This window comes from Colletes gigas, unplaced genomic scaffold, assembly GCF_013123115.1.
Source record: "Colletes gigas isolate AHSC1104 unplaced genomic scaffold, ASM1312311v1 Colletes_gigas_Sc00006, whole genome shotgun sequence".
Classification (NCBI taxonomy): Eukaryota; Metazoa; Arthropoda; class Insecta; order Hymenoptera; family Colletidae; genus Colletes; species Colletes gigas.
In genome coordinates this window covers 7,786,332-7,814,299 of record NW_025106635.1, presented here as the reverse complement: position 1 = coordinate 7,814,299, position 27,968 = coordinate 7,786,332, and the positions used below count along the sequence as shown (strand labels likewise).

The following is a 27,968-nucleotide window of genomic DNA, read 5'->3' as shown; positions in this document are numbered from 1 at the left end:
TAAAAAATGGATCCCGCAGACCCGGTAGAAAAAATTACGTGTAGCATAACGCGTTACAATTACGATTATAAAACGATAAATGCATTCTTGGTACTTGCAGCACATTCTGTGCGACAACTGTTGCCGAGAATTCGACGCCTGTACAGAGTATCATTTATTCTAACGACAGCAACGCGTGCAATTAATTGCGCGATGATTTAACGCTATTCTTCTAACGATAATTATTACCACGCGCGTCAAACTTGTCGCATTGGTTCCGCTTAATTTTAAGACACGACGATGTTGATAATAGATTACAATAGTTATTAGCGATTAAGATAAAGAGTAGGATAGAGAAACGCATATTTACAAATTCCATTTTGGCATTCCGCCAAAACGATGAAACTTTGATTTGGCGCTCGCTAGCATTGTATTCGCTGTTGGATCGAGATCCGAATTAATTAATTAATATACAACTTAACGGTGTAATTAAGGAGCCTCGAATGCATCTTAACCTGTGCTTTCCTATATTTCATACTTACATTTAACGCCATTTTCTAAAATAGATATCGATCGAACGTTCGGATGCAAATGAAATTCGCATCTCTTAATTATTCTTCTACAGTTTCTCGAAACGAGCGTAGAGACTTTTAAACTTTAAATCTATTTTCTTTCGAACTTCGTAGTTCGCGGTACTTTGAATAAATACGCATATACTCAAAGTAAGAGGAAATGTTAAACGATTATGTTCAAGAGACTCGAAGTTGTTTAAGGATCGTCGAATCCATGAATTGTAAAACGGATGCAAATATTTTTGCGACAAAAGGAATTCGCAGAAGCCTCCATCAAACCACTCGAAACATCTTTAGATTTATTTAAGCTAGAATAATCCATGAAAACGATAAAGCACGTAGGGTCTCCTAATTTTCATCTACGCCTCAATCGTCGCAAATATTTATTTGTTTAACTGATGTGCCACGAATATTATTACTAACGCATTCGAGGCAATTTTAGAATAATAACGAGTAAAATTATCGTAGAATCCTACCTAACGCGCGGTTGCATATTAACATAACAAAAGAAGAAAACGTATAGATTAAGTCGCATCTCCTTGAGTTTCTCGAACAGATAAAAGGAAACAAAAACTAATGTACACGGGAGGCACAAGTATAAAGAAATTGAGCCGTGCGCAGAATTAATTGTATGGCCTTCCTCTATTAACTGTCGCTTTAATACGAACAATTTACATTTAAATACGCTACTAATACTAACGTTTACGAAGAACACTGACGTCGTTCGATCATTTTAATTTACGTTCGAATATTTTCGCCAACGAAAAAAGAACAATCGTCGAAGGCGCGTTTGCGATCGACCCGTCGTTTATGTCGTGGACAAAACGAGGAGGAATTATTGTCTACTTCTTCGTGGACGCTGCAACAAAATAATTAACAAAATAATATAAAATTACTGCGTTTATTCCATAACAACGAGTATCATTATGTACCGCAATAATTAAATAAAAAAATAAAACTTTTAACGTGTAAAAGAAGGACGTATATTTTCTCTCATTTTTAGTTTTAGTTTCCGTACTTCCGTTTTTCTGTTTGATGCAATTTGAATGGATTCTATAAGAATATCAAGGAGTCGGAAAACAACCCCCGTCGAAGCGAGAGGTTGGATCGAAGAGATTGCTAAAGTTAAAGAAACTTGCCGTTTAAAGCCGCTTCAAGAAGGTTTCGAGAAGCAATACCGATGAAAGCCCGATTAAGTAACCAACCTTCGTGAATTCCCCGAGTAAAAGGGAACTGAGAGTGATTAGCACGAGAGGAATGTCAATTTGCGACGTGGACTTTGAAAGAATCTTTTGAATCACCCGGCTCGGACCCAGCTACTTAAGGACTTGCTTCTTTCAACGATTTTCCGAGTACGCTGAAAGCGTTCACCACGAATCACAAGAGGAGAACGATCTTTTTGTAATCGTCAACGGGATCTCGAGGGGATTTTAATGGCCTCGGTTCCAGAGCATCGAAAGAACCGCTTAATATAATATAATTGCGTTCCTCGAACAACGCTGGAGTATCCGCGTCTCAGAATGATGCAACGATTTCGGAATTACGTTACACCGTGCTACGAGAGTACTATATTTTCTGAGTCTTTCTAAATATGTATAAAAAAAGTTTACTCACGTCGCGGGGGCACGGGAGGCGCAGGCGTTTTCTTAGCGGCGGCGATCTTGAAATCCTGAGAGACGTCGACGTTCATGTAGTCCGGCATTTTGCTGCTGTCAGTCACGTCCACGTCGCGGCAGTTCACCAGGTCCGTTTCCACGTACTCCTCGCTGCCCTTGCTCGCGATGTTATTGACGATTTGACCCTGACCGTCGGCGAGGTCCTGCGTTTCCTCCGATCGAGCAGGCGTCTCGACTTTGGCCGAGTTTTTCGAGGATTCCGAAGCCGGTGCAGAGTCGGCCGGGTGACCGTGAACGTGTTCCCGGAACGTGGTTACGGAGGCGGGCGTCACGTTCACGTAATTCGTGGGAATGCACATTCCAGGAGGCGGCACGGGCGTTGAATTGAACGCGGTCGGGTCGATGTTGGCGTAACTGTTCCCCGGATGCCTGGGCACGTCCGGTTCCGGGGTGTCAGCGATCGCGGGGGCCGAGTTCTGAATCATGTCCAGGTACTTGGGATGGTCGCACGGTGAGCTCGGTGTCTTTGGTTCTTTCAGCGAGCCTTCCGTTTTGAAAGCTGTAACGGATCGTAACATTACTTCGTTCTATAACTGTTATTTTCGGATAGCAAATATTATAAAATGCATTTACAGTGAACGGGCAACCCCGAGGGTGGAAAGGCGATGTAATACTCGGTGTCCTCGGCCCTCGAGGGTGGCTGCGACGGTCTTAGATCGAGATCATTTCCGGTCGAGGAACGAGGCGATGGGGAATACCTGAGCGCCGGCGAATACCTACCCGTGAATGGTTTCGGAGCAGGTGGTACTTCGTAGGACATTACGCCTGGCTTGTCCTCCCTTGCGTTTTGAAGCTGAAACGATTTCGAATTTCATGGTTTCACGCGGTCGTAATATTAATGTAACGGAATCTAAAGACAGTTCGATGCGTACTCTTCTGTCTTCGGTGTCGGAGTGGGTTCCACTGTCGCCTAGACTGGTCCCGCTGCATCCACTTGCAGTACTCATTCTACCGGACGAAGACGAACCTAAGAAAACGAAAATATAGACTTTGAACAATGCTCACCTACGATTGTTTATATGTAAAACTGAACTATCGAGGTTCTTACTCGAAACGCTTCGAAGACTCAGGCTACTGACTGGTCGACGATCCGCCAATCCACCGTTAACGTTTTCTGGTTTGCTAGCCGTGGATGAATCGTCGCTTCCGTTCGCGGAGTCCTTGGTATCTATACGAACAAAAAATCAATTTCATAAGCGAACCTATTGATCGAAGATGGCGTGGAGCAGTTTATAAGAGATATTCACCTTTCTTCCCTTTCGAGAAGAATTTTCGGATCCTGTCGAAAGGAGTAGGCGCCTTCATTTCATCTTTGATCCTTCTCTGTATCCTTTCGTATTCCTCCCTCATCGCCGTGAGCTGTCTCTGCTTGTCCTTGAAGCTCTGCTGGACATCGTTGCGGTTCCTCCAGTTCTCCACGAGCCTCTCGACCTCGGTAATCGTGAACACGTTGTTCTTGAAGTCGTTTATGATCTCTAGAAGCTCGTCCTGGGGGCCCGAAGGCTCCCTCGACTTCGTGCTGGAATTGGACGTTGCTCTGCCATACGCGCACGACGATTGACTGTTCTCCTCTCGAGCAGAAATCGGGTGCTCATGACGATTCTGCGTGGGTGTCGCCGTTCTGGATGGCTGCTGACTCGTTACGTTTGACGTGGGTGTTTTTGGCCCTTGAACGTTCAAATTTCGGACACTCGAATTATACACTCGTCAATTTTATGTACTCGCTATCGTTGAAATTTGTTCGTGGGTCGAGTGTATATTTCTGATAGCAGATCACCTACCGGCTGGATGCATTTTCATGTAACCTTGAAGAGGCAGCTCAAGGCCGTTCGGGGCGGTTGTCGTAGTCGTAGGAGTTGATGGAGTGACAACGACAGGAGTCGGTGCTGGTACGATGGAGTAATTTGCTTCAATGGGGTTACTGGTGGTCGGACTAGGGGTTACTGGTAATTGGCCTGGCAAGATTAAAGACGTTATTGGTCTTGCGGCTGGTGGCACCGAATAAGCTTCGCTCAAAGGTCGTGGACGACAATAATCTTCCTTATCGTTATTGGTGTCGCTCGTCGTGTTTGTCGATGATGAGTCCGCGTCTAAAAATCGTTCGAATCTCGTCGTATTATCTCGTCAGGCACTAACGTATAATGCTTGAACCGACTGTAGAATACATCGAATCGTAAAATCGTATAACGATAAAACATTGCGTGCATCACGAATATATATATTTATGCTCACTTGTCGCATGATCTGCCGTTGTCTCGCTTATAACTTTCAGGTAGCTGTACATGTTTGTGAACTCGTTCATTTGCTGCGAACCCGCGGATGAGGATTCAAGGGGACGCCCGAAACATGCAACGCAAAAGCAAAATATCAGTTAGTTCGCTGAAAATCCTCCGAACGATCATTGCAAAACCTTCGTAAACTAATTGTTTGATACGAATATGAATGTCAAGGGCATAGGAGCGTGTGAAATTTTATTATTGCAAGCGGAAAATTATTCGATCCTCCAAGTGGTTTGTTATAAATATAGAAAAAGAGTAATATCGCGGAAGTACCGATTCCGCTGGACTAACTGTGACGTTGCTTTAAAGGTGATGTTTTTGTACCATGTAGCCACGAAGCTGATGCGCCAGTCTCGCGTGCCCTGCTTGTTCCGCGAGATCTGCCGGGGTCAGTTCCGCCACGTTCCTCAGGTCACACGCTATGTCGCCGCCTGGGCACTCGAGCAACTGCCACGCTAATCTCTCCAGGCCGAAACGAGCAGCGAAGTGCAGCAACGTCGGATTCTCCTCGGGACCTGAATCAACCAAAGCCTCGATCAACTTCACTTCTTCTATTGCATCAGTTTCGTTACTCTACTCCACGAGACATTTCATTATTCAAAGGCTGAAGGTGGTTTACAATTATATCAAAATAAATTCTTACCGACGAGCCTTCCTAACGACGCAGCAAATGCAGCGAACAATTATTTAAACAGAAACGGTTTAGGAAGCGAAGTCTATCTGTTTTCCTATTTTACTCACTCGAGTGAACTTTTTGCGCCGATACAACCCCGCTGGGCGTGGAGAGGAGATTGAAGTGCGGCGGGACGTTTCGTTGAAACGCGTGTACCATCCAGTTGTCCAACTGTTCGCGATCGCCAGGATTGAATCCAAAGGTCTGTAAACAGATTTCATCGATTGCATCTTATCCGGTTGGATGTCTTTATCGATCCTTACCTGGCACATGTACTCGAGAGGATTGTCGTGAGCCCTGAGAATCTGATCCAATTCCCGGAGTCTGCTTTCGCATTTGACCTGCCTGACACCGAGGGGACAACCGTTCCTGGATATTCTGACGCCGACCAGCATCGACACTTCCAGGCACCTCTCGGGAATAGAGAACTGCAGGGCGTAGGGATTTCTTCTTTTCACGTGGGCGATGTCGATCGCCTCTCCGCAGCGATCCACGATCACCGAGACATTGTCCTCGGGATGCAAGGGATCGTTCAGCAAGGCGATTATTCTGTTGTGGCCCTGAAACGATTATGTTTAGGTAATTTTCCCCGCGATATCGTGACGTCTAGACGTTCGAGTCGTTTTCTAATCCAGCATACCAGCTTAACTTTCTTCGGGTGCACCGAAAACGAGGTCTTGTCGCTCCTTAAAGCGGGGGGTGGCGTTGTCCCGAGGATGCCGACCGCTGCGCCCAACAACTCGCCGACGAACGTCTCGTCCTGGTCTTTCACGAAGAACTTCCTCCACTGATTGTACGACATCAGAATCGACTTGTGGGCATCGTTGATGTGGCTGTCGTGGACGCCCAGCATCATAGCCAATACCTTCTCGGCTACCAGGTGCCTGGAGAGATTCATCGCGTGTTCCGGGCGACTCTGAACGCGCTCCAAGAGAACGGGACAAACGACCACGACCTGCAAACGGGCCGATCTGATCCGGTCCTCCGTGCCCGACGGGATCGTTTCTTCGATCGTGATATGACGAACTCTGAAACGCGAACCTGCAGTTTAGGGAATGGGATGGTAGATAATCGACGACGTTCTATTGTGTTAGAACACACTGAGCGTTCTGTCCACGAAGCTGGTCGTCGACGCGTTAATAAAGATGTAATTACTTGAATGGCGGCCGGCCCTGCTGCCTGCTAATCTGTTCGAAACACGCAGTGAGATAGTTGACCCACAAACTCGAAATTTCGCTGTCCTTGCTGGACACGAAGAGCACATCGTCTTCGGGGTGCGACTCGACCTTGGACAGCCCCGTTGCCGAACGGGACCCTGAAAAATTCCATTTCCAATCAGCCAAAGGTTCGATAACAAACGACCCTCTAATATCGATCTAATTTTTGTTTAGTCGACGAAGGTTTAATCAACGACGCGGTTTATTTCCGCGAGCTATTAACGTATTACCGCGGAGACACACCTTGCTTTAGTTTGCCACCTCCCTCGTACCTCGCACGCGAGAACAGCAGCGTTCAATTTCATTTAATGCGACACGAGACACACGAGAACGCCCTTTCCCGGCGAGGTTAATAAAATAATGGCCCCCTAATGCGTTTGTTCCTCGTTATTCGAGAAAACGGTATCACGGAGATGTCTGAATACACGCGAGGGAACACGGAAAGCCAAACGTCGAAGAGGACTCGTTGGAAGCCAATGCCAGGATAATATTGCTGCCCTTGTTAAATCGAATCAATTGCTCGTTAATTAACGCACCGCGGATTGCAAGAATGGTCCGCGGAGGAGAAAATTTGTTCTCGCGTCGAAAAAGTATGAGATTTTCGATAACCTTGAATGCTACGCGAAGCCGTGAATGCACCAAACCAAGACGCTTAGATAAGCGTCTGAATGCAGCCAGGACCGCTCGCAAGTTTATCGAGCGTACAATGGTATAACTAATGGGGTCGTTCGTTTTCCATAACCGCGGTCTTTCTCGCACAACGGAGCTTTTGTGCCGGCGATATCGATATCTACCAGCAGCCGACTGGAAACACCGAGGTTCACGATCTCCGCAGCCCAAAATAACCGGAAAGAGTCACACTTCCCCCCTCCCCCCTCATTACAATAAACTCTCCATTATCAGCCACCGTTTAAGAAACTCCTCGAAATTGTGCCTTTCTTAGTAGTTCGATAAAGTATATTACAAAAAAATATTTCTTAGTAACGTTTTCGTCTCAATGTAGGCGAATAAATAGGTGTGACGTTAATGTGATAAATAACGTTAGATGCACAGCGTGTAGAGGTTGAATTTCTAGTAGAATTATAGGAGAGTTAAAAGGTTCATGATCTCCCCGGGGTACGCGGGTCCAAAAATAACCGGGAACGGGGTAAACTTTCATTTTCTCCCTTGATTCTGTACGTCCACTGTTTTCCGTGAAAACCGCGGATAAATAAACGCGCTGTTAAGAATAGAGGAAGACTATAGTCGGCGAGAAGGGTTCGTTTCCGGGTTCGTAACACGTGGTTTCCATCCGAAACGCACAGGGACCGAAACGTTTAAAGTTTTTACACCGTTCTTCATCGATCACTGGAAACCAAACTTCGTACTACCAACGGAAGGAAAATAAGTTTTGTTCGAAAAAAATCTGAACAGATTGGAGTTTTAGTTAAGCTCCTGTAAATTTCTATCTAAACGGACGATCGACGATCAGAAAATCTTCCTTTCCGTACTTGGGTTCCGTAGTCGCCATGGCGACGGCTCCTGCGTTTGCTACGTGACGCGTGTGGCTTCCGTTTTCGGCGCATCCGGTCTTATACCGAATTAATAGTCGCGAACGACTCAAGCCGCGACCCGTTATCCGTACTCTTCGTAACACGATTCTCGTCCCGTTGACAGGAAACGCAACGGCGATTCATTTTTCACAAAATAATTTCACGATTTTCCCTGTACGATTCCTCAGTGCCTTCGCGGAATTTTAATTTAATCGTTACGCGTACGTATGAACTTGTCAACGTTTAACAACATTTAAAAACATCGTAAAGATGTTCGTTCCATGGTGCAAAAAGAAGTTGTTCGCGTCCGTTTGAAAGAAGCCGGGTTAATAAAATACCACGAGTATAGGCTCGGTTCGTATTACGGGACGCAGGGGCACGAGGGAAAAGCAAGTAGAAAGAAATGTACATAAATAACGAATAAAACGAGACACTCACGGGTGATGTTGGACAAATCCAAAAAGGTTGGCCGGTTCCGTCGTCGCGAACGAGGCGTTTCGCACGTGTTAGCCATATTTTTCTGGGGGACAAACTTTTCGACCATTTCGCGCATCGTTTTTTCCGTCGAAATTTATACGCGCGTTAGCACTTTGAAAATCCGCACGGCCGTACCCTAAGAACGATCCGCGTTTCCTTTCATCGTCGCCAAAAAGGTAAGTCCACCGGTCGGGTTAAACGACACCTTCGATCGATCGTCGTCGACTGACCGGGGCTCGATCGGATCGATCGCCGATTCGATATAACTGAACGCGGAATGCCCATCGTCGAATTCGAAACGCCCCACCACCGACGCTCGCGTCATTGTTTTCACGCACAGACTCAGAAATCGGACGATGCCCATAATTAAGTTGGACGAGACTCGAATTTTAATTGCCGACCCGTCCTGGACTCCGTTTCATTTGGATTCGTTCGCTCGTGAATGCCGAGGACGCGTCGCGTCGTCGCGACGAGAGGTGTCGTGATATTTTTTTGCAACTGGCCACAGTGGTGAAAATACAACGCTATGTAGTAATTTTGCGTTTTTACCCATTAAACATTTATATTTATTTTTGGAATTATATTACAGAAAAGATGTTGCACAAGAAACAATTTCTTGTACCCTAAAATTTCGGTCCAATAGCAATAAGAAATGTGTCCAGTGTGACTGTGACTGGAAAATGTATGTCTGAACGCTGTTAACTAGAAAATATGTGAGAAAAATATGATAAACCGGGAAGATTAGTGGCAAGCGATTCGAAAGGGAAGAAGAGGCTAGGATGGTGCAAAGATGGTGGTAGCTGGGCCCCATTTGTATTCGGCGCGGTGCAACAGACCCCGCATACGATTAGCATACTGCATATCCTGCACATCGAGTGCATCAGGACGACAACGCGCTTTCGAATGCACGAAAATGTCTCTGTCGTGGAATTCTCGAAGGACGCTTTATAAATAATCCTCGCTGTTTCATCCCCCCCGTGTACAGTTGTTCTTTTATTTAAATTTCGGTGTTCGAATAATCGTTCTCAATACTAATCCGATCGATACGTTTATCTATACATTTTTCAACGACGCTGCCGCGATACGTCACCTATTCATTAAAATTTTTAATCCTCCCATTGTTGCGCACCGATCTCAGATATATTTTAATCCGTCCTTAAAACGATATATGGAACACTGGAGCACATTTGTAAACAATGCGCTCTCCGATTTAGTCCGATTGGAATTTCGCTCGATCGAGCGGCGATTAATTAATTTTTTACTGATTTGGATTAATAGGTTTAATAATTGTAAACTTTAAATACATACATGCAATAATTATTACTATACACGAACTTACTATTATTAAACTCTATATAGATATTAAATAAAAAGGGAATATTACCGAAATATTCGAGGCTTCGTTTCGCATAGTGGTTCTCCTCCTTAATCTTCATTTTTGTGAGTATTCGTCACTGAAATTACCAATCTCCGCGATCGTTGGATCTCAGCACGAACATTTCGCGAAAACTATCCTGCACTTAGGGCAAAATTTACTCTTCAAAGCGGTCGTGAATGTTGAACGACGCGGTGAAGGTTCGCGATGACGAGATACCGAAGTAGGAAAGGATCTTTTAACGAGGAGGAGAAGAGTCGGTGCAACGGTAAAAAAATGTTAAAAACAACGTCCGGCTGGAGCGCGGCGCGCCTCGTCACTGAACATCTCGAGGGTTGTTTCGGAAGATGCGTTCGGGGAACTCGGTGCATCACGCGCATGCGCCGTCGCGTACGCGGTGATCTGCGCAGATGCGGCGTTCAAATATTTTGGGAATCCACGTGTTCGCGGCAGACGCGGCGTGAGAATCGTCGCACGCGACACGAAAACATAAGGGACCTTTGCGCGTATGGTTTCCAATTATGCGAAACGCATTGCATTCGAAACCGCGTGAAATCAGTTCGATCATCTGCTTCGAATAGCAAGGTAAAATTTACATACGCTTAAAAATCATTATCTCGATTATAATGCAAGAAATTGAAGATAGCACGAGCGTTATCTTTTTGTCTAAGAGTATAACTCGCTGCTTCATACATGAAAGATGAACCGTTCCGTAGAATGGGCCGAAAGAAACGAGAAACCGTGAACGTAGCATTTAGTTCTTTGGCTGATTTTTTTTTGCCCCGCTTTATCGTTATTATCATGGACATTTTATACACGGCTTCTTCGCCGTATTAGATGCTCGATAACTTTAGAATTTCAGGGGCAACGATTCTCGAAAGATTCTCATCGACGTCCAATTAGTTAAAAATAACGAGCGATGCCCGATACGGTTAATTCATAAACTCGTTGAAAATCGCCGAGCGGGTATTTGAACCGTCTTTTCTAAAACGCGTGTCGATAGTCATCGCGACTTTTGTTGCATCAACGGGGTGGCTTAATTAAACGTTAATTGAGTTAATTTAAAAGTTCACGGCAAAAATTCCGCGCCATCGAGACTCGCTTTTTACAGCGAGTATTTTAAGTTTAGTTTTCTATCTTAAACAAACAGCAATTCCGTCGAGTAGAAGTAGCGACCGTAATCGCTGCACAAACATCCTTCAGGAATATATTTCCAGATTTTAGTATCGACGAAGGAAGGAAAAAGCAGGAGAACTTTTTCCCGAAACAAAAGTTACTTTCATGTTGGACACAGGAAACGCTTTCGCTAGTGACGAATTTGTTAGTCATCGCGGTTCGTTCGGACGAAGAAACGATTTCTAATTACGATCGGACAGTAATTTTTCTATGTTTTTCTGGAATCGAGTGCTGTTCGGGGCACTTGACACCGAACGTGAGTCACAAAGAGTCTCCAGTCGAAGTGCAGACCACTTTACGGGGAATTGTCGATCGCGAAGACCCCGCGACGAGATTTTCTCGGCGAAAACCCTCGAACAGGGGCCCCATTCACGAAGAAATCGAAATTCCAGCGAGCCGGTTTTAGGCGGCTTCCTTTTACGCGCTCCTATTTCCGCCGCCGCTTTGGGATCCGTTTACTAACAGTTCCGAGGCCGTTGACGTACGTACTATGTTTTTTTCGCATACGAACGACACGATTCGCGTGGTAATACGGATTTTCGTATGCAAGCCTCGTAGACGCCTGACGTACGATCGTCTCTCCATTTGCAGCTACCAGGTGTTGTTAACTATCGTTATAAATGTTTGTACCTCAAGGTCGTTAACACCCTCACTGACACGGTGGTCACTGGCGACAGGCGACGAATCCAACTTTCGAATCAAAATTTTGAAAATAACGTTAGAAACAGAAGAGAGAAAGGATCCTTTAACGACGCGGTTCAAAAGAATTTGTCCAATGTTTTGAAGGCGGCAACGTACAGATATACAAAGAAACGCGTAAAACGAACGTAAAAGAAGGGTTCAATGGGGGGAGAGGGGGGAAATAAAGATTCTAGCCAGTTTTTAATGGGCGCCAATTGCATTATATTGCTTCCGCTCGAAAGCGTTTCCCTCCATAGAAAATAAGCGGATAGATCGTTCGTAGTGTGCGCGCGGAATAACAAAGGACGAAGAAATAATTACATCGAAGTCCACGAGCCTTCGATGGACTGTACTATTCGAACGAAGGAAAACTTTATTCTGACCTCGGAGGTCGCGACGCGAGAAGTAATTAGGACAAGCCTTCTGTTGTTACCTTGAACTTAGATAAGCGCCCTTTGACCGGACCTAAACGCGTTTCACGGGCTGGGAGAGACGACTATTTTATTTGACAGTCGGAACGCAACGCGATAGTAATTCGTTTATGGTCTTTGGGTTGACCCTGGCGTGCCCTCTAATACAGAAATTGGGCTTCTCCAATTAGAGAGAGAGTCGGTACGATGGAAGAGGAGTATCGTCTCTCGTTCGGAGATTTCGTAAGCATTTTTAACAAACAGCGTGGGTGATGGAACATTTTAATCGAGGAAATAGCGAAAGCATCGACGCGACGGGACGCTGGAAAACTGTCTGGCAAACGCGATAATTTCCATTGCGGCGCATCGGCGCTTATAAACGATCGCGTGTAAACGTGACGCGTGTCGCGGTTGCGTGTTGCATGTTGCAAAACTGCACTCCTGTCTGCGCGGCGGACCCTCGCGAGGATGAGAGCCAGACCTTCGTCTGCCTGTTCCACGAATTCGCGATTTATATCTCCCGACGATGCTAAATATGACTAATTGCCACTCTCCCGACGCCGACCGCCATTCACCGTCCCCGGCTTTGTGCACCGTAATTGTCCCGACACTTTCGTTTAATTGCAACCAGGTAACGAGACGCGATTCTCGATTAAAGTATCTCCTTCAAAGTACGCGCCGCGCGCTTTGGTCAATCGCAATTTTCGCGAAATTTATTTCCCTCGGCTTTCCGTTTTATTTACGAGCCTCGTACAAGATTATTGGCAATTTGCATATTGCCGTACAGGTTGTCCCACGCAACGGAGACAGTATCTTTGAAATGTTTATAGAAAGAGAGCATTTCGCGTTAGTGCAACCGCATCGTTTAAGTAGAATAACAGATAAATTGCTCGCCGTTAATGCCTCGTTGATCGTCGGTTCCGCGTAAAGTTGCAACAAGACGGTGTCAAAGATGACACGTATCGCCTGTAACGTGAAAATTTATCTACCATTATTCCTCGGCCGGGACGTTCCGTCGAGAGATTTCCAAGAAATCGAGGAAACTCGCGACGTTTTATCGCTTTCAGTCCCTCGAATGGATTCATAAACACCGCGTGGTCGTGGTCGTCTACCCTCGTTAGAAACGCCGACAGTGTAATCGCGGTAATCGCGCAGACGTCCAACGATCCCGTTCTCATTTCGTTTTCCTGCAATCTACGATCATGAGAAAATCGCCCGAGACTCGAGCCGCGAAATCGTTCGTCGCCCCGCGCAAATCGACGAGACCGACAGTGCAACAAACAGTCCATACGAGACACGACTGTCGTCTAGAATGCAATTATTTTGCTGAAGTTTTGTTTATGCAGCAGGAACAATTAAAGGCGTTCGAAGCAAGTTTCAAACGCGTATTCTCTTGAAAATAATCTTATCCATGCTATCGACCCTTCCCGATGGGCGAAACTTACAATCTTCTTATGGGTTCCTAGCGAGCAACGATGCTTTCGTTTTGTACATAAAGCGTTATCGGTCAAGAATAGGCGACACTTCTGAAACGCCTATGAGAATAGTTTTAAAATATTCGAGAAACGAGTAACAAATTTGCCGTTAGAGAAAATGTATTTTCCCCGGGTAATAAATTCACGGTAGCGGCGTTTCAGGAAAAAAAAAGTCACATGATCGATGAGGAAAGAGACAGCTGATGTAAATTAGGATTATCTCGTCGCCTCTGATTGCGCGGTCGAATTGAACTAAAAATTACCGCGGCCCTTATTTGTTACAACTATCTCGCACGGGACGTTTAGATAATTTATCTTGTGGCACCCATAAATTTCTAACGCGATAATAAAGGGGCCAATCTTTCACGAGGGCTTCTATCCGTGACACTTTGATGCTGGCGCGCGATTACGTGAAACGAAATAACGCGTTTCTTCGTGTATAAATTCGATTTTGAAAGAAGCAATTTGCATTAACGATACCGCGTAAGCGCGTGTAGATATTTATTATAATTGTTTTCGCGACGCAAGTAAATCGCTCCACGAAACGAGAAGTTAGAAGGGAAGGATTGATTTAGCGCAGAAACGCGGAAGAAATTTTTACATCGTCGGAGGAAAGTGGCTCTTTTAATGGACGGTTTCGACCGCAAGGGTATCGAGTTACGCGTTCCACGATTAAACTCCGCCTGAAAATAGGCAGCCGAGCAACATCATTGTACAAATGCTCTGCTTCGTAAGGGGTTCTCTTTTTGCGATCCGCAATTTACAATGCATAACACGTGCGTTGGAAATAAAAGATCGCAACACAGACGCATAAAATTCAATTCCGACATCCGTTGACCGACATCCAGCGACAGGAATAATTAATACACTTCGCGTTGATCGGCTTAATCGACGATAATCAATCGGTAATTATCTCGTCGGGCCAGGCGACATCTGTTTCGACGAGGGATCAATAAAATCGATTGTCTCAACGTCTTTTGCATTAGAGACTTTTCGTGCTGGACGGTTCTCATTTACTTCCAAAGGAAATCGAATAAAAAATATATTTACTAATTTCAAAAGTTCGAAAGACTTCTATTTTATATGCCAGGAACTGATGGAGACGTTTCCATCGAATAAAAACTTTTCGCCTTCGAGTCGGTGCGCGTTAGCGCTGTAAGATTTGAGAAAAGTTTCCCAGGGGAGGCTGGAAAACACGAACACAATTTACGAGACTTGCGGACGAAGGTGCGTGGGATTGGTTGCCCTGAAACTTCTGTACCCTTCTTCTTAACGAGCTTAAAACTTCCAGAGTCATCGTGTCCGTGGGCGGTCGGCCCTTTACGGAAACAAAGGAAAGACTAGGATCGTTCGATTAGCCTCCGGACAGACTAGGTTCGTTAAACATGCTAATTCTCACGGCTTATGTTCCTTCTTCCATCATTTTTACAAGTAGCTATTATACTTTGTTAGCAAAAACCAAAATTTCGCGATATTCTTTTCGCCATTTTCGAAGACCCTAGAGTTCGAACGAAAAGATACATGGAAGAAAATAAATAGGTTTTTCCTATCGTGGAGGACCCTGAAAGAGCAAATATCTACGACCGTATGGATTTACCGTATCGCTCGGTCAAATATTCCTTCTGGTCGAACCACGGAAACTTATCAAGCTCTTTCTTCGAGGAACGGAATCATCGAAAGCGTTTCCACGACGCGAAATCCGAAGACGCCGAGGGTGGCATCGCGCGAAATTCACGACCCATTCGGGGACACTTTTTCACGGATGACGTAAAAATAGAGAAGACCCGGAGAATGTCGACGCACCGTAGAAAATGCATACGAACACGAAAATAAGCAGCCGGCCGCCAGATAAAAATAATAAAGGGGCGGCTGTAAAAACAGAAATAGGCACGACTCCGTCCACGAGCGACGCTTGCTGCACCGACATTTCACGCGGTATTTACTAATAGCAATTGCTGTTAAATCGCTTCGCAAAACAGGGGACCGATGTTCGTCGAGTTACTTTCTTCTCGTAAATTTATCACGAAACGCAACATTTTCAGATAATTGCCAGGGTTCACCCGATAACCGAGATCTACAATTTCTAACGGGGATAGAAACAGATTCGAACCTGCATTTGGTAATCACAGGTGTTTGATCTAAGCAGACGTTCAATTTCCTGCGTAGCTTCGTTGCATAACAGTGCCATTTGTAACGAGTTGCAATATTTGAACAGTTTCATTAATTTTTCCTTTTTCGAATATATTTTGGAAAAGTAATTCGCGAGTCGGATTAAGATGGGTGTAGATTGTTGAATCAAATCTGAGGTAAATTATTTACGCGATATTCGTACGAGAGATATCGACAGAGGAACAACAGTGAACTTCCGGTTCACCGAATAAATCGCAGTTGCCGGACATCGCGTATTGACCAATCAGGGTTCGTTTAGGTACTTGATGACCGTTCCAACTACAATCTCGAATCCCTGTCCAGGGCACAAATAAAAATTGGGTCTCGAAACCATTTTCAAACAATTACTCCCCCCTTCTCGCGCAATTAACCTTCGTTTCGAAGGGCCGTGTCTTCCGTAAGAGAATAACGAGGATTTCATAATTCGATACGAGCAATTGGCCGCTGAAAATAATTGCAATCACGATCGGAAAGAGCGGGCCACCTTTCGTGGAAAGAATTCCATTTAAAATAATACCTTAAGACGTATGAATTTCGAGAAAGTACTATTTCGAAGATACTAAAACGTTGGAAATGTTTACGAATGTTTATTTTAATCGCACGTTAAACTCAGATCTGGCAAGAATCACTCGATAAGAGAATTTACGGGCCGTTAACGCGTTATCCGGATGTTTGCGTAGCTCCTGGTGTATCGATAAATATTTTCTAGTAGGAAAACAAATCGGACACGATCGAAATAATTCTACGATAGACGGGATCGAAGGAGAGCGTAATAATTTTCGATTAAAATTCTGGATCGTCGTCGATGTGTCTGAGCTGGCGCGATTAATAAAGTCGGAGGTCCGTCGGTGGCTAATTAAGAATAATTATCCGCAGAAGGAAAAGTTCTTCTTTTTTTCCCCCTGTCGATCTTAGCATAAAAAGCGGAAGACGGCATCCGTCCCTAAGAGAGAACATTTAATTTCAACGTGTCCGGTGCAGCCGGTGGTCGTCATTAACGACGATTAAACGACGATCAATTTAAATTAATTAGCAGTCTAGCCGGCTCACCTACTGCCACGAAGAACTAGCCAATTTCTTTTAACGCGGAGCTTTTGTTTTGCGCTTAGAAGCCACTTGGAAATCTCGAAGACTGTTTCGAATACCAGGAAATGGTTAAAAGGTTAACAGATTGATTGGCAGACCAAACCCCTGAAATCGTACATGAGGTCGAAACTTTCTTGTCGCAGTCCTTCTCTATATGTATAGTCTCGTTAAAATTCAAGACTCTTATTTCGATTTATTTTCTTTGATACTAATGAAAAGTTACGTTTCGTTCGTGTGGGTCTTCACAGAATACGGAGCAGAAACAGAGGATGTTGAGTTGAAAGCGAACTGGGCAATCGAAAGGGAAGGAAATCGAGTCGTCGCGTTGCGGAAACGATGGCCCAGCAAGGGTGGGACCGGAAATCGTGCTCGACCAGCACCAGGAAGTATAACCGGTAAATATATACGCGGATGGAAAGCGGACTGTGCCGGCGGAATGCTTAATTTCACGGTTATTGACCGGCATCTTCCGAACAGATCTATACGACCTGATCTATCGTCTGCTTAACATGCCATCGGACGACCATCCTCACGCGAAACAGAATCATTAATTATTATCCCGCAACTTTGCACCTACCAGAGAATGCCGATCTCTGTTTACAAACCGGAGGTTCAAAAGCTTTCGAACAGAACTGTTTCAGATCGTTGTATAATTTTGTAATAATAAATAAAGAATTTTGTATACGTTCGATGGATTTTACATAGGCGAATAAGTGGGTTAGTGGACGATTTTCAGTGTGAGTCTACGAGCAATTTTCATTATCTATTACGTAATATTTTCGATTCGTTTGCGCCGGTAAATTTCAAATGTGGCCCACTGCGGGATCAATGGGTTAAGGCTGTAAAACGAATGAGCGACGCGTGTCAACACAGTTTGTTTTAACGACACCGAAGACAACGTGTCACGGCACTGTCTCGTCCGGATGCAACATGGCGCGGTTCTACATAGCCGGATGCACCGGTTCTTTCGACGGACTTGTATACAGTTTATCCTGCCGCTACGTGCCCTCATAGTCAGCCGAGAAAAATATAGTAAAGTGGAGTGTATCCTTTCGACGGCTCGTATGGATCGGACGACGTGACAGTGTCAACAAATGAACGAAAACTTCCGGTACGATCGCAGAACGACAATCTCGTCACCGCTGGCGTTAAACGGAAGCGTCCCGTCGTAAATTCTTCGCTCCTTGCCGCTAACAAATTCCAGCCATTTAAACGAAACACTTGGCCCAGCGTCAGATATAGTACCGATAGTATGGAACAGTATTAAACTCAGAAAATAATTTTAAAAGGGCGTCTTTTGATACTTTTTGTGAAGCTAGAGTTAAATTAGGCGAGATACAATGGTAGATGGAAAAAGAAGAAACTGTAGCTTTTATCCACGTCCACTCGAGCTTGATACCCAACTTTTTTCCCGACTTCTCGAGTTCTGTGACTAGAAACGCCGCTCGGGGAATCGACGATTCTCGAAGTCCGAACGCGGGGATATTCACGGTTCATTTCCGGCTTTAATTGAAAGCAGAAGGAGAGAAGGGTCGCGAGGTCGCCGCAGAAATGTCTCGAGTCCCAACTCGAAGCTAGTTCTCCGCTTACAAAAAACCAAAGCTAAATCTTATTTATTCTCGAGAATAAATGTTCAGTTCGTTCAAATTGATTCTAAATAATTAGTAATCGTGGTTAGCTACGCAGAGAACGTTCCATTCGTGTGGTTCGACTCGTGCTCCCAGGGAAGGTACCGTTGTTAATTAATCGACGACAAAGTAACACAGCCACGTGGACGACATAAGTTCCAGGGTCGGAATTAACGAACATCGGTGCGCGCCATCGACGAATCACGTAACGCCGTAAATTTTACAATCCGTCTACTGCGTTTCGGATGACACGATCGGCTACAGGTCGGAAAGCGTTGCTCGTTCGACGGAATACTAAGAGTACAGGGCTTCCGGGGACGTTCTGTGTCGTCTGTGTCGTCGACACACGTCCATCCAGGGCCCCGGGGATTATCTGCGAGCCGATCAAAGATCACCGGATATCCTTTAGGGTCGCGATTCCTAATTCGAATTTCAAGGAGAGCCTGGCTCGCTGAGAATCTCGCGGTCCTCTTTTTTTTTTTCACCACCGACGAGAATCGACGAATCTTTTCGAGTCGACGACCGTTCGATGTTAACGTAAGACGATCCACAGTCCCGAATTTTGACGCGTTCGAAAAAAAAAGAGGGTGGCCGAAGCTGGCCGCGGATCACGCGAGTTTCGTCGATCCGATCGACATCGAGTCAGCGGCAGGAATTCGTAACGAGGCTTTTGTACGTGATTCGGACGGTCATGCGGGCGTGTAAAGCGAAATCGGGCTCGTGGGAACGCGACGGTGACCCTGGCGTTCGAGTGGCGGCGATAATTATCGCGATTGATCGACAAGGAGGAAAGAATGGGCGCGGATTCGGTGGAAATTGGGTCCATTGGCAGCGACGGTCGTGAGAATCACAGGCGACATTCAGTCTTTCATTCTGGCATCTCAATCGAGTCGATTCCGAGCACTCTTAATCGGCCAATTAAGTTTCATTGCGTGCCCCGCGACGCAGTGCTTTCGCAATCAAAATAGGTACAACCACCGTGCACGAAATTTCTGTAAGAACGTTTATTTGCCATGATTTACTACCAAACGTTCGTTGATTATTGCGTATATACAGCGTGGTTGCTAATAACCCCGATGTTACCTTAAACACTAAATAAACGAAATTGTAAATGCCTAATCTTTCCTCGGTTCCAAGCGACACTGCTCACGCTTCGCCAACGTGCCCGATCGTTCGGTCATTCCCTAAAATATTCTTTGGTTATAATTGTTCGGCGCTGTGATGTAATTGGCACTGTTTATCGAGTTCTGTATCGATCTTGCTACTCGTACTCGAGCACGTTCTCGAAAATTCTCACCCCAATAATTAAGCAAACGAGGTTCGTCGACTCACCCCTGCTGGAGGAACTCCGATGCCGTCTACGCCTGGACCTGCTACAGGATCTTTCTTTCCTATCTTCGACGTGGACACCATCCACGGTGTCTACAGGCGCGGGTGGTGCTATGGTGTCGGGCTCTACCAGGGTGGCTGAACTTTGGGGTTGTCTCCTGGCAAGATTGTCTTTAGCGGAGCCTCGATCTTTGCCCAGAAACGTGCCGATCGAGTGTCTTCTTCGACCTGCTGCCGCTGAACCAGCCGCTGGCAGAGTGGCCGAGAGGTTGTAGTACCTGGAAAACGTCGGTGGTGTTAATTATTCGAATTTTTAAACAATGACCTATCGAATAATAGAAGCACACGGGTTACAATTTTCCTCGATGCATACAGGAGTATTTACGATTAATTTATACCCTTTCATTGAAAGTAATAGCGCGTTGAAAACGGTGTCGTAACACGACCGAGCGAGAATTCAGTTTGATTCGTTTCGATCACTGACCTAGCGTCATCGACACCGATGAAAACCTCGCTCGAATCCGGGTCATCGTCATCATCGTCGTCATCGTCGTGACGGTGGCTGTCCCTGGACAGCCCGCAATACACCATATCGTTGGAGAGGAGCTCGCTGGCAGATTTCAGAACCGCTCTGCTTCGTCCTGGCCGTCTCCTGTCATTCTCCGAGTGAGAGTGAGACCTGTCGATGACAACAAATTTCCTGTTACTTTACGATTCTTGAATTATCTCGAAATTTGAAACGATTACGAACCTGTGGGGCAGATAGGGCGAGGGGGGCGCGACGTCGGAGGGTCGTGGATCTCCCTTGAGGAACTGTTGCGTTCTCTCGTTCTCGGCGTTCGCGCTGACGGACCTGAAGAGGTTCCTGAAGCTTCGTCTTTGGTTGGATCCACCGTTGATGGCGTTCCTCGCCAACATCGGGGCGCGTTCCTCCGTAGGCGTCGAGGGCGTCGAGGCGCCGGATGCGCTGCTTCGATTGCTCTCCTGGTGCATCAGGGTGCTGGTCGTGGAGGCGGAGAGGACGCTCGCGGACGAGGTGGTGCCCATTTTACAGGGCCTGCGTCGGAACAGGGCCGTGAGGCCTGTGGGCCCTTTAGAGGGCGGCGAGAAGGCCACGCTCGTTGTCGACGTCGGCGTCGTCGCGGTCGACGACGACGCTGCACCGCTCGACAACGAGAAGTAAGAGGGGTTGTCTGTGAACATACGGACTCACGGTCATAGAGTCACTTTCCTCGATTCGGGGACCGAAGACGTTTTCGTCTCTAAACGTTTTGATTCCTGCGCGAACTCATCGGCCTACCGCTGCACTATCTGTACAAAGTCTTCGGGGAAGACCGTTTGAAGTCTCTGTTCGGGGGTAAACAGCGCAGGAAACTAAAGGCGGTTTATAAACACGACGCGATGCATCTTCGTTTGAACGTGTACGGTGGTCAAACACTGACTTTTATCGCGGGAGACCCGACACGCACTCGCAGTCGATCGTAAAGATTGATTTTTTCGTCGAGAACGGTGATCGTCACTGGATAAAACGAACGAACATCGCGCAAAATAGAGAAACGTTCGCGACTAGACGAATACGAGGTCCACCTGAGACTGCTCGGTCAGAGATACGCGATGTCTATAGGACGCCATGAACGAATCGAATGGTACTTGAAAGTGGGGGGATGGACCGGACGTTGTATTGTCCCCCACCCCATAAACCAGAAGCGAGGAACGAAGCAGACGTACACGGCACCGGAAGTTCGCCACCGTCGTTCACGATCCACGCGTTATTACTCTTCGAAGATGAATCGACTTCGCGAAGACGAACGTAGGAGCTAGGCCGAAACTTACGAGCCGAGCTTCCTGCGGACGAGTTTTGCCGCCAGCTTCCCGCTTGTGAAAATAGTTTTACGAACCACCGACCTTTCGACCCGTTTCTACCACTCTCAGCTGTCACAATATTGATCCTGCTCGGGTATCCTGGGGAGAAACCGATCACGGATTTACGAAATTTTACTTCCCATTTTTTAATACGGATAAAAAAATATCGTGTACGTATTTGAATGGGACGTAGCGGGTCGCTGAAAATCTGTGAAATTTGCCTGGTCGACGAGAGTTACGTGAGAGGAGTGTGAGAATCGAAACGGGAACGGTTCCCAAGTAGGTACGTTCGTCGACTACGAATTCAAGCCTCATCGATCGAGATCTTTCGACAGATTCCTCCTGTTTTCCCTGCATTCGTCGAACGCTTTAAAAACTTTCGCCAGTCGTTTTCTTTTACGTAAAGATCAGCTTAATTTATTTAAAAACAATGTGTCCAACAAAGAGAAAAAGAAATTTAATAAGCCGTGGTGGAACGAAGGACGCCGTCTAAAATGCGCGACGTTCACAAGAAAGAAAAAAGGTATAATATTTAAAATTCATAACAGTCGACAGAAACGTATTTTTAGCATGCATCGAGAGGTCGATTTCGAGAGGACAATCGAACAGATCGATGAAATTTATCGCCAGCTTACGCTACTGACTCCTACGAAATGAAAAACGAGAAACGCATCGTCAGGGCGGAATACGCGGTAGCCAGGCCCGCGATACGTGGTCGCGTGATTATGCGTGATTATGCGTGACTCGGGTGCGAAAGCGTCTACGAGATACGTGGCTACGGATTGGTCCAACAACGGGTAAAAGCTTACCGACTGCCATGCTGACCCCTTGCACGAGAAACCGCTGGTATTCCGGGCCTCTGCAACAACAGAAACGATCGTCAAACAATCTTAAACAGTAATTTTTTAATTTTAAAATATCCACGGTATCGAACAAACCGATATAATCGTACGTATGAAATAAACCTTCGCGCAGTTTTCGAATGTATATATCCGTTCTTCGGACCGAAAGAGTTAATTGTCGGAAAAAAGTCCGGAGCATTCGTCAATTTTCACGCGGCATTCCAATCAATCAACGGTCGCGTCAATCAGTTCTCAATCGAACCGAAAATTCGAGCGGAATTCTGGCGTCCGAGTCTCGACGCCAACAGTGGGGACGGAAGAGGTAAAAAAAATTGATCGTGCGAAATAAAATTGGTCGGGAAGCGAATTTTCATCGTGATCGAACCAGCGCGTAGCATCGTTTCGATTCGCCGGCCCGTGACGCTTTCATCGTTAGTTTCATTCATCGCTGAAAATACGCTCGAATATTATATTTAGCACGAGTGCATGGAGACGCGTGTCGCGCGACTATCGTGACAGGTTTATGGTGGTGGGACGGGGTGAAAAAGGGGGATGGGATCGTCTCATTCATGTTTTATCTGCGCGATATTGGCGTGCGATCTTGCCACTACGCCGTCGTCCGTGCGACCTGGCTTCCTACCTCGTGTTTCGTAATTTTCCTCCGTAATATTCCTGGCTATTTACGGGGCCGTTCTATCAATTTTCACGTTGCACGTACCGGACGGTATTCGCGAAACGATAGCGCTACCAAGTACAGGCTGATCCGAGAATGGTCTCTCAACAATTGACCCTCGATATTCTCTTCGAATAACAATACCAACATTAACGCTAAGGCGAGCTTTTAGAATCGACGATAATAAATTCACATTGTCCTCGAGGCTGAAGACCCAAATTGTAAACAGTAGACTCTCTTCTATAGTAAAAATTTATTTTAATGAACAGAACCATCTTCTTCGAGTCTGCCTTCCACGGACAACGCTGTACTAATTTCCGCAATTTTCTTACGGCACTTCCTCCCGCTCGGAGCAACGCTTCCCAACGTAACGTTGCTAAGTATAATTATTCCCAGATATGCTACGGTAGCTTCGTGCTAGGCAGTATTAAATGCACGCGCAACTGCACTTGCGCGGAAGGATACAATTTCGGTTGTTCCGGTTCTGCTTTTTCTACGTCCTGGATCGCTCTTCTCCCGAGTGCTGTAACGTATTGTTCCCCGACTAAGCGCAGAATTTTTTTCGCTTCGCGGTTAATGGCTGGTCCAGAGACTCCACGGAAATTCGTTTCGTCGAAACTCGTTCGAATTCCGGCTGCGGGTTCTGGTTGTTGCAGCAACCAGAAGTTGCTACTATTTTCGTGTGGCTTCCGACGAAGACGGAGAGTGGCGTGCCAGGAGTGGTAGGAAGAGAGGGAGAAGGAGAGACTCGGGTTATCGTTCCCATGAAAGCTCGAGCACTCTGATTTACTCCCTTGTCCAAATGGATCAGCTGATGAGACGAATCACGGCGTAGCGATGCGCGAGCTTCTCGCGTTCGTTGCAATGTTGCGACCACGTTCTGCATCTTCCTCGTCGTTTCTGTTTATCGTTGCTTCTTTTATCCGCGGGGTCTATTCAAAGAGGTATCGCGAGCAAGCATTACGCTCTAGAAACAATCCCTTAAAAACATGTTTTCGATATCGTTCCTTTTACGTCATATTGTCCAACGCGTTTCTTTTTACGCGTATAATTTTGTTGTTTCGATACTCGTTCCCGTGTCCGACGCGCGGTTAGGTGGTTGTTTCTTCGTTAACTAGCTTGATCCGCAGAGTGCAGCTATTATATTGTTTGAATAATCTCGACGATAGAACGAGACGTTTGTGGATGGAACTGTTGCGCGGAGGAGGCAAACACTTTGATTAACGAGCCTTTTCAAGGTCGTTCGTGTGGTTTCGAGCCACTTCTTTCAAGGTCGACGATTATTATATTTATTCGATGCGATTTTATAGTTACCATCGAGAGGAATCGAACGACCCACGGCTCCCGTACGGTCGTCGGTTTCTCGAGAAATAGAAAAGTGTCGAGAAATCGGGAACAGTGACGCGGTGAAATGGACACGCGCGTAAAGCGGTCGAAAACGGTTCAGCCGTGGCTATTTCTGCCTCAAGGTAAGAAAGAAGTTCGTCGATCGCTGGTGGGTCAACGAGAACTGCATTTAACTCATACGCGATGCACCTGCTTTTGTGCAGGATGAAAAAGGGAGTGCATCCGGCGGTGCACGTGCCCCCGTAAAGTACCGTGCACGCATTCGCTTTTTTTGCGATCGCGCGGGTCCGTTTAAGGGGGGAGTCTGATCTGAGACCACGAAAAAATCAATTCCTTTTTTATTTCATTTTTTAAAAGTATATATATTTAAGAATGTACTGTTAAATTTTGAGAGATAAATGTCAAGTATTGTGGTCTGTAAAACATTTTTTGTATAGTCCTTGCGGACATTACTGACATTACTGTGTCGAAAGGTTTACGACAGGGTCAAGAGACATCTGCTGTTATTAAAAGTTGAAATTTGAGCGTTTCTGTCATCTATATCCATATGTTCTATATGGAGATTGATGAGTATGATCTTGCTTTCTCTCGAAACGTTACTTTCTTAAATGGCGTAGGTAAAATCTCAAAAGCTATACGTTCGATTGTTCCACATATTAACAGTTCTCGACCGTATCAAAATCAAATTGTTACAATGAGTTTATCTTTTTTATTAAAAAGTTGCAAAAGAAACGAAATTTTGCAATTTTTACTTCAAGCTTTCACCATTTTGTCAATTTGCAACATAAATTAATTATTTTGGTACTATAAAAATATTTTTTGATTTACACAATCTTGAGAGCTGCAATCACCTACGCCAGTGTTTAAACACATGTTTACTGTGGACGTAATAACAACATTAAAAGTTATTAAAAAATTATCTTATACTCCCAAAGGATAGCTAAGTAAACTTCAAAAATGAATCATAAGATGTAACATTTCCTTAAAAAAAAAATGAAGAAAAATGGTTCAATTTTCCATCACTCACACGAGACTCCCCTTTTAAACGCGGCGCGCCCCGTGGATCGTTAATTAACACGGGACAGGTAAATCAAGCCGATTTGCAAATCAACGAAGCGTACTTATGCGTCTTACCGTGTTTTTCCCCTTTCGTAACACATTGCCAACCGCTCGGGAAGACCTAACGTAACGAGTCACACCGCATAGCGCTCGAAAATCTACGCTACAAACGTGTAACTAATTTATTATTTAATAATTAATTATGACTTGTAAATCTAAATCTTTTCATTCTACGCGCTTCCAAGGTGAAAATAGCGCCAGGAGAGTTTAACGATCGAGAGATTAACGACGTAACGAAGCGTTCTGTTAATTATAAGCGGCATCGGTACCTTTCGATTCGCGCGCGACGCGTAATTTTACGCGCATTGTTTGCCGCTTACGCAACAGATGGACGCTTATGGCACCGACGTCGCGGACCAACGGAGTGCACATGCACGTTCAATCAGACTCGAATACACCTTCCTTGCGTCTCTCTTCGCATCAAGGTCTGTCGAACGTATTTCTCGTAACCGTCGCCTAGCCAAAAATTCTACTCTGCGCTTTAGTTTCTCTTTTCGTACCGTGGTCGCTTTCGCCGATTCTGACGCTTGCTTAAAAAGGATCCCGATACGCTTACGTGTTCCAAGATTTCGAACAAAACGAATCTCAATCGTGCAAAAGACTGGTTTTCATTCTAAATTGCTAGTTGGTCTACGAGAAATAATTCACAAGATTTTTCCCTGTATCCTCGGAGTTTCCTCGTTTACGTCACCTAGCGTGCTATTATAGCTTGGAGTGTAAAAAAAGAAATTGCGGGGAATGAAAATAAATGTACAAACTTACGCAAATAGAACTCGCATCGAGGTCGAAGTTTGAAAGTCCGAAGGAAAGCGCGGGGAACGATTTCGCGCGTAACGTACCAGCGTCTGGTTAAGTTCGGCTGTCAGGTTCGATCTATTAATATACACGGTGAGCTGCCTGCCTAATTCCTAATGGAATATTCGTACAGATTTCTCGACGTGGACGCCTTAAAAGTATTCGTTGCCGGATCGCGCGCGGCGAACGCCCGTTTCAGAAATCGCTACCAAAATACGCCGAGGAAAACTCGCGAATAAAAAACAATATTCGAGCGTGGAGCGTAATTCTCATTTTACGTTCCACCAATATAGACTAACAGGGACCATCCATAAATAAATAATATTCCAAGTTGCGATTACTCGGAAATGCAAAGAACTTGTACGACACCAAGGTATGCAGCTTTCGGAAAATTGATAGTCATTCGATCAGCTGATCCGTCCACGTGCTCGATATTCTTCGAACAGTATTCTTCTCTAGTTCGAGAGAATGCTTTACGTTCCCGTACATTCCTAGCATCGACGAAAATAAATTCGTCTTAAGGCACTGTCAGAGCCGAGGAATTTTGATTCTAATTACGAAAGTGATCGATAAATATCGAAACAAATTCACTCTACCATAACACCATATTCGTCTTACCTTCTATTTTTATTTTTTTTACCAGCAGCAGGTCCAACTTGCATCCATTTTTTCTTTCAACATCGTCGAATCCGCTTCTTTGTTTCAACGATGTTTCTCGGTTGGATTCTCGGTTGCCTTTTTCTTCTCCTCGATGCACACTCGCCGGCCCGAAATGGCTATTAATCAGCCGGACAAAGTTCGCGATTGAGTCAAAGCGTTTCCTCGGAAATAACACTTTGAATCGCGGATGGTTTTATTTCTTCGAACGTAAGAGAAGAACGTATGAAAGGTGGCATTATTCGCCCGTAACGAAGCCCTACGCATGTTTCGATAACTTACTTTTTATTTCCTCCCTTCGTTCTCGAGGGAGCACGTCTAAGTACACTTCGGAGGTACGCGTTGGATCAACATTGAACGATGTTCCTGTCAGTTTCTTCGAACGTTCCGATTCCAGCTTCTCAAAGGACAGGTTATCATTCTTATTCCGAACCAAACTTCTTTTCTCTAACAAAACGTAAACGAAAATGAGTTCAAGGATATGTTCTCCAAGTAAGTTCTAATAACTTACGTTCGAGGTTCCTATTCCATCCCCGTCGAGCGTAAACAGGAAGTCGTGAGATATGCTTTCGAGGATCTTCTCGAGTCGTCCATAATCTTCGAGGGCTGATTCTGTTTTCTTGGACCGTTCAAGAGTCTTGGAACCTCCGTTCGCGTATATCAACTAGCTTCTTTTGTCCTCGTCCTTCGCAACATATGCAGCGCGTCGTTGCACTAAAACTTTGTAAGGTCGATTAAATCGGTCGAAACACTTTTGTACGGATGGAGTTTGGCTCGCGTTCTGGTTTGAACTGCGTTCGGTACCGTGGCGTAAAGTCGCGCGGGAAACGGAGCAACGACGAGGCGAGGATTTCCGAGCGGTTTCGCGGTCGAAAGCCACCGCGTGTTGTACGGGGTTGCGCTCGAAGGAGGACCGACCGCTGGCACGGCACAACACT

General features: G+C 45.5%; 1 protein-coding gene across 4 annotated transcripts; it reads right to left on the bottom strand.

The window, feature by feature from the left end:
* Window positions 1-9: 9 nt before the first annotated feature.
* LOC122395506 (phosphoinositide 3-kinase adapter protein 1) lies at window positions 10-27,965 on the bottom strand. 4 transcript variants are annotated; one of them, XM_043393117.1, is made up of 21 exons: window positions 27,835-27,965; window positions 27,542-27,750; window positions 27,313-27,477; window positions 26,992-27,232; window positions 22,407-22,456; window positions 20,486-20,927; window positions 20,219-20,413; window positions 19,738-20,012; window positions 6,335-6,494; window positions 5,820-6,207; window positions 5,443-5,739; window positions 5,248-5,383; window positions 4,831-5,021; window positions 4,460-4,532; window positions 4,009-4,317; window positions 3,475-3,894; window positions 3,276-3,395; window positions 3,100-3,194; window positions 2,801-3,020; window positions 2,166-2,726; window positions 10-1,410 (listed from the first exon to the last, which is right to left on the bottom strand). In XM_043393117.1, exons 4-21 carry the CDS (start codon window positions 27,033-27,035, stop codon window positions 1,394-1,396), a joined length of 3,993 nt encoding a protein of 1,330 aa, XP_043249052.1. In that variant the 5' UTR covers window positions 27,036-27,232; window positions 27,313-27,477; window positions 27,542-27,750; window positions 27,835-27,965; the 3' UTR covers window positions 10-1,393. The 4 variants fall into 4 exon arrangements, with proteins under 4 accessions (XP_043249052.1, XP_043249055.1, XP_043249056.1 ...); XM_043393120.1 differs by adding an exon at window positions 5,150-5,161 and having other exon boundaries at window positions 27,542-27,941; XM_043393121.1 differs by lacking the exon at window positions 26,992-27,232 and having other exon boundaries at window positions 27,542-27,941.
* Between the last annotated feature and the right edge of the window lie 3 nt (window positions 27,966-27,968).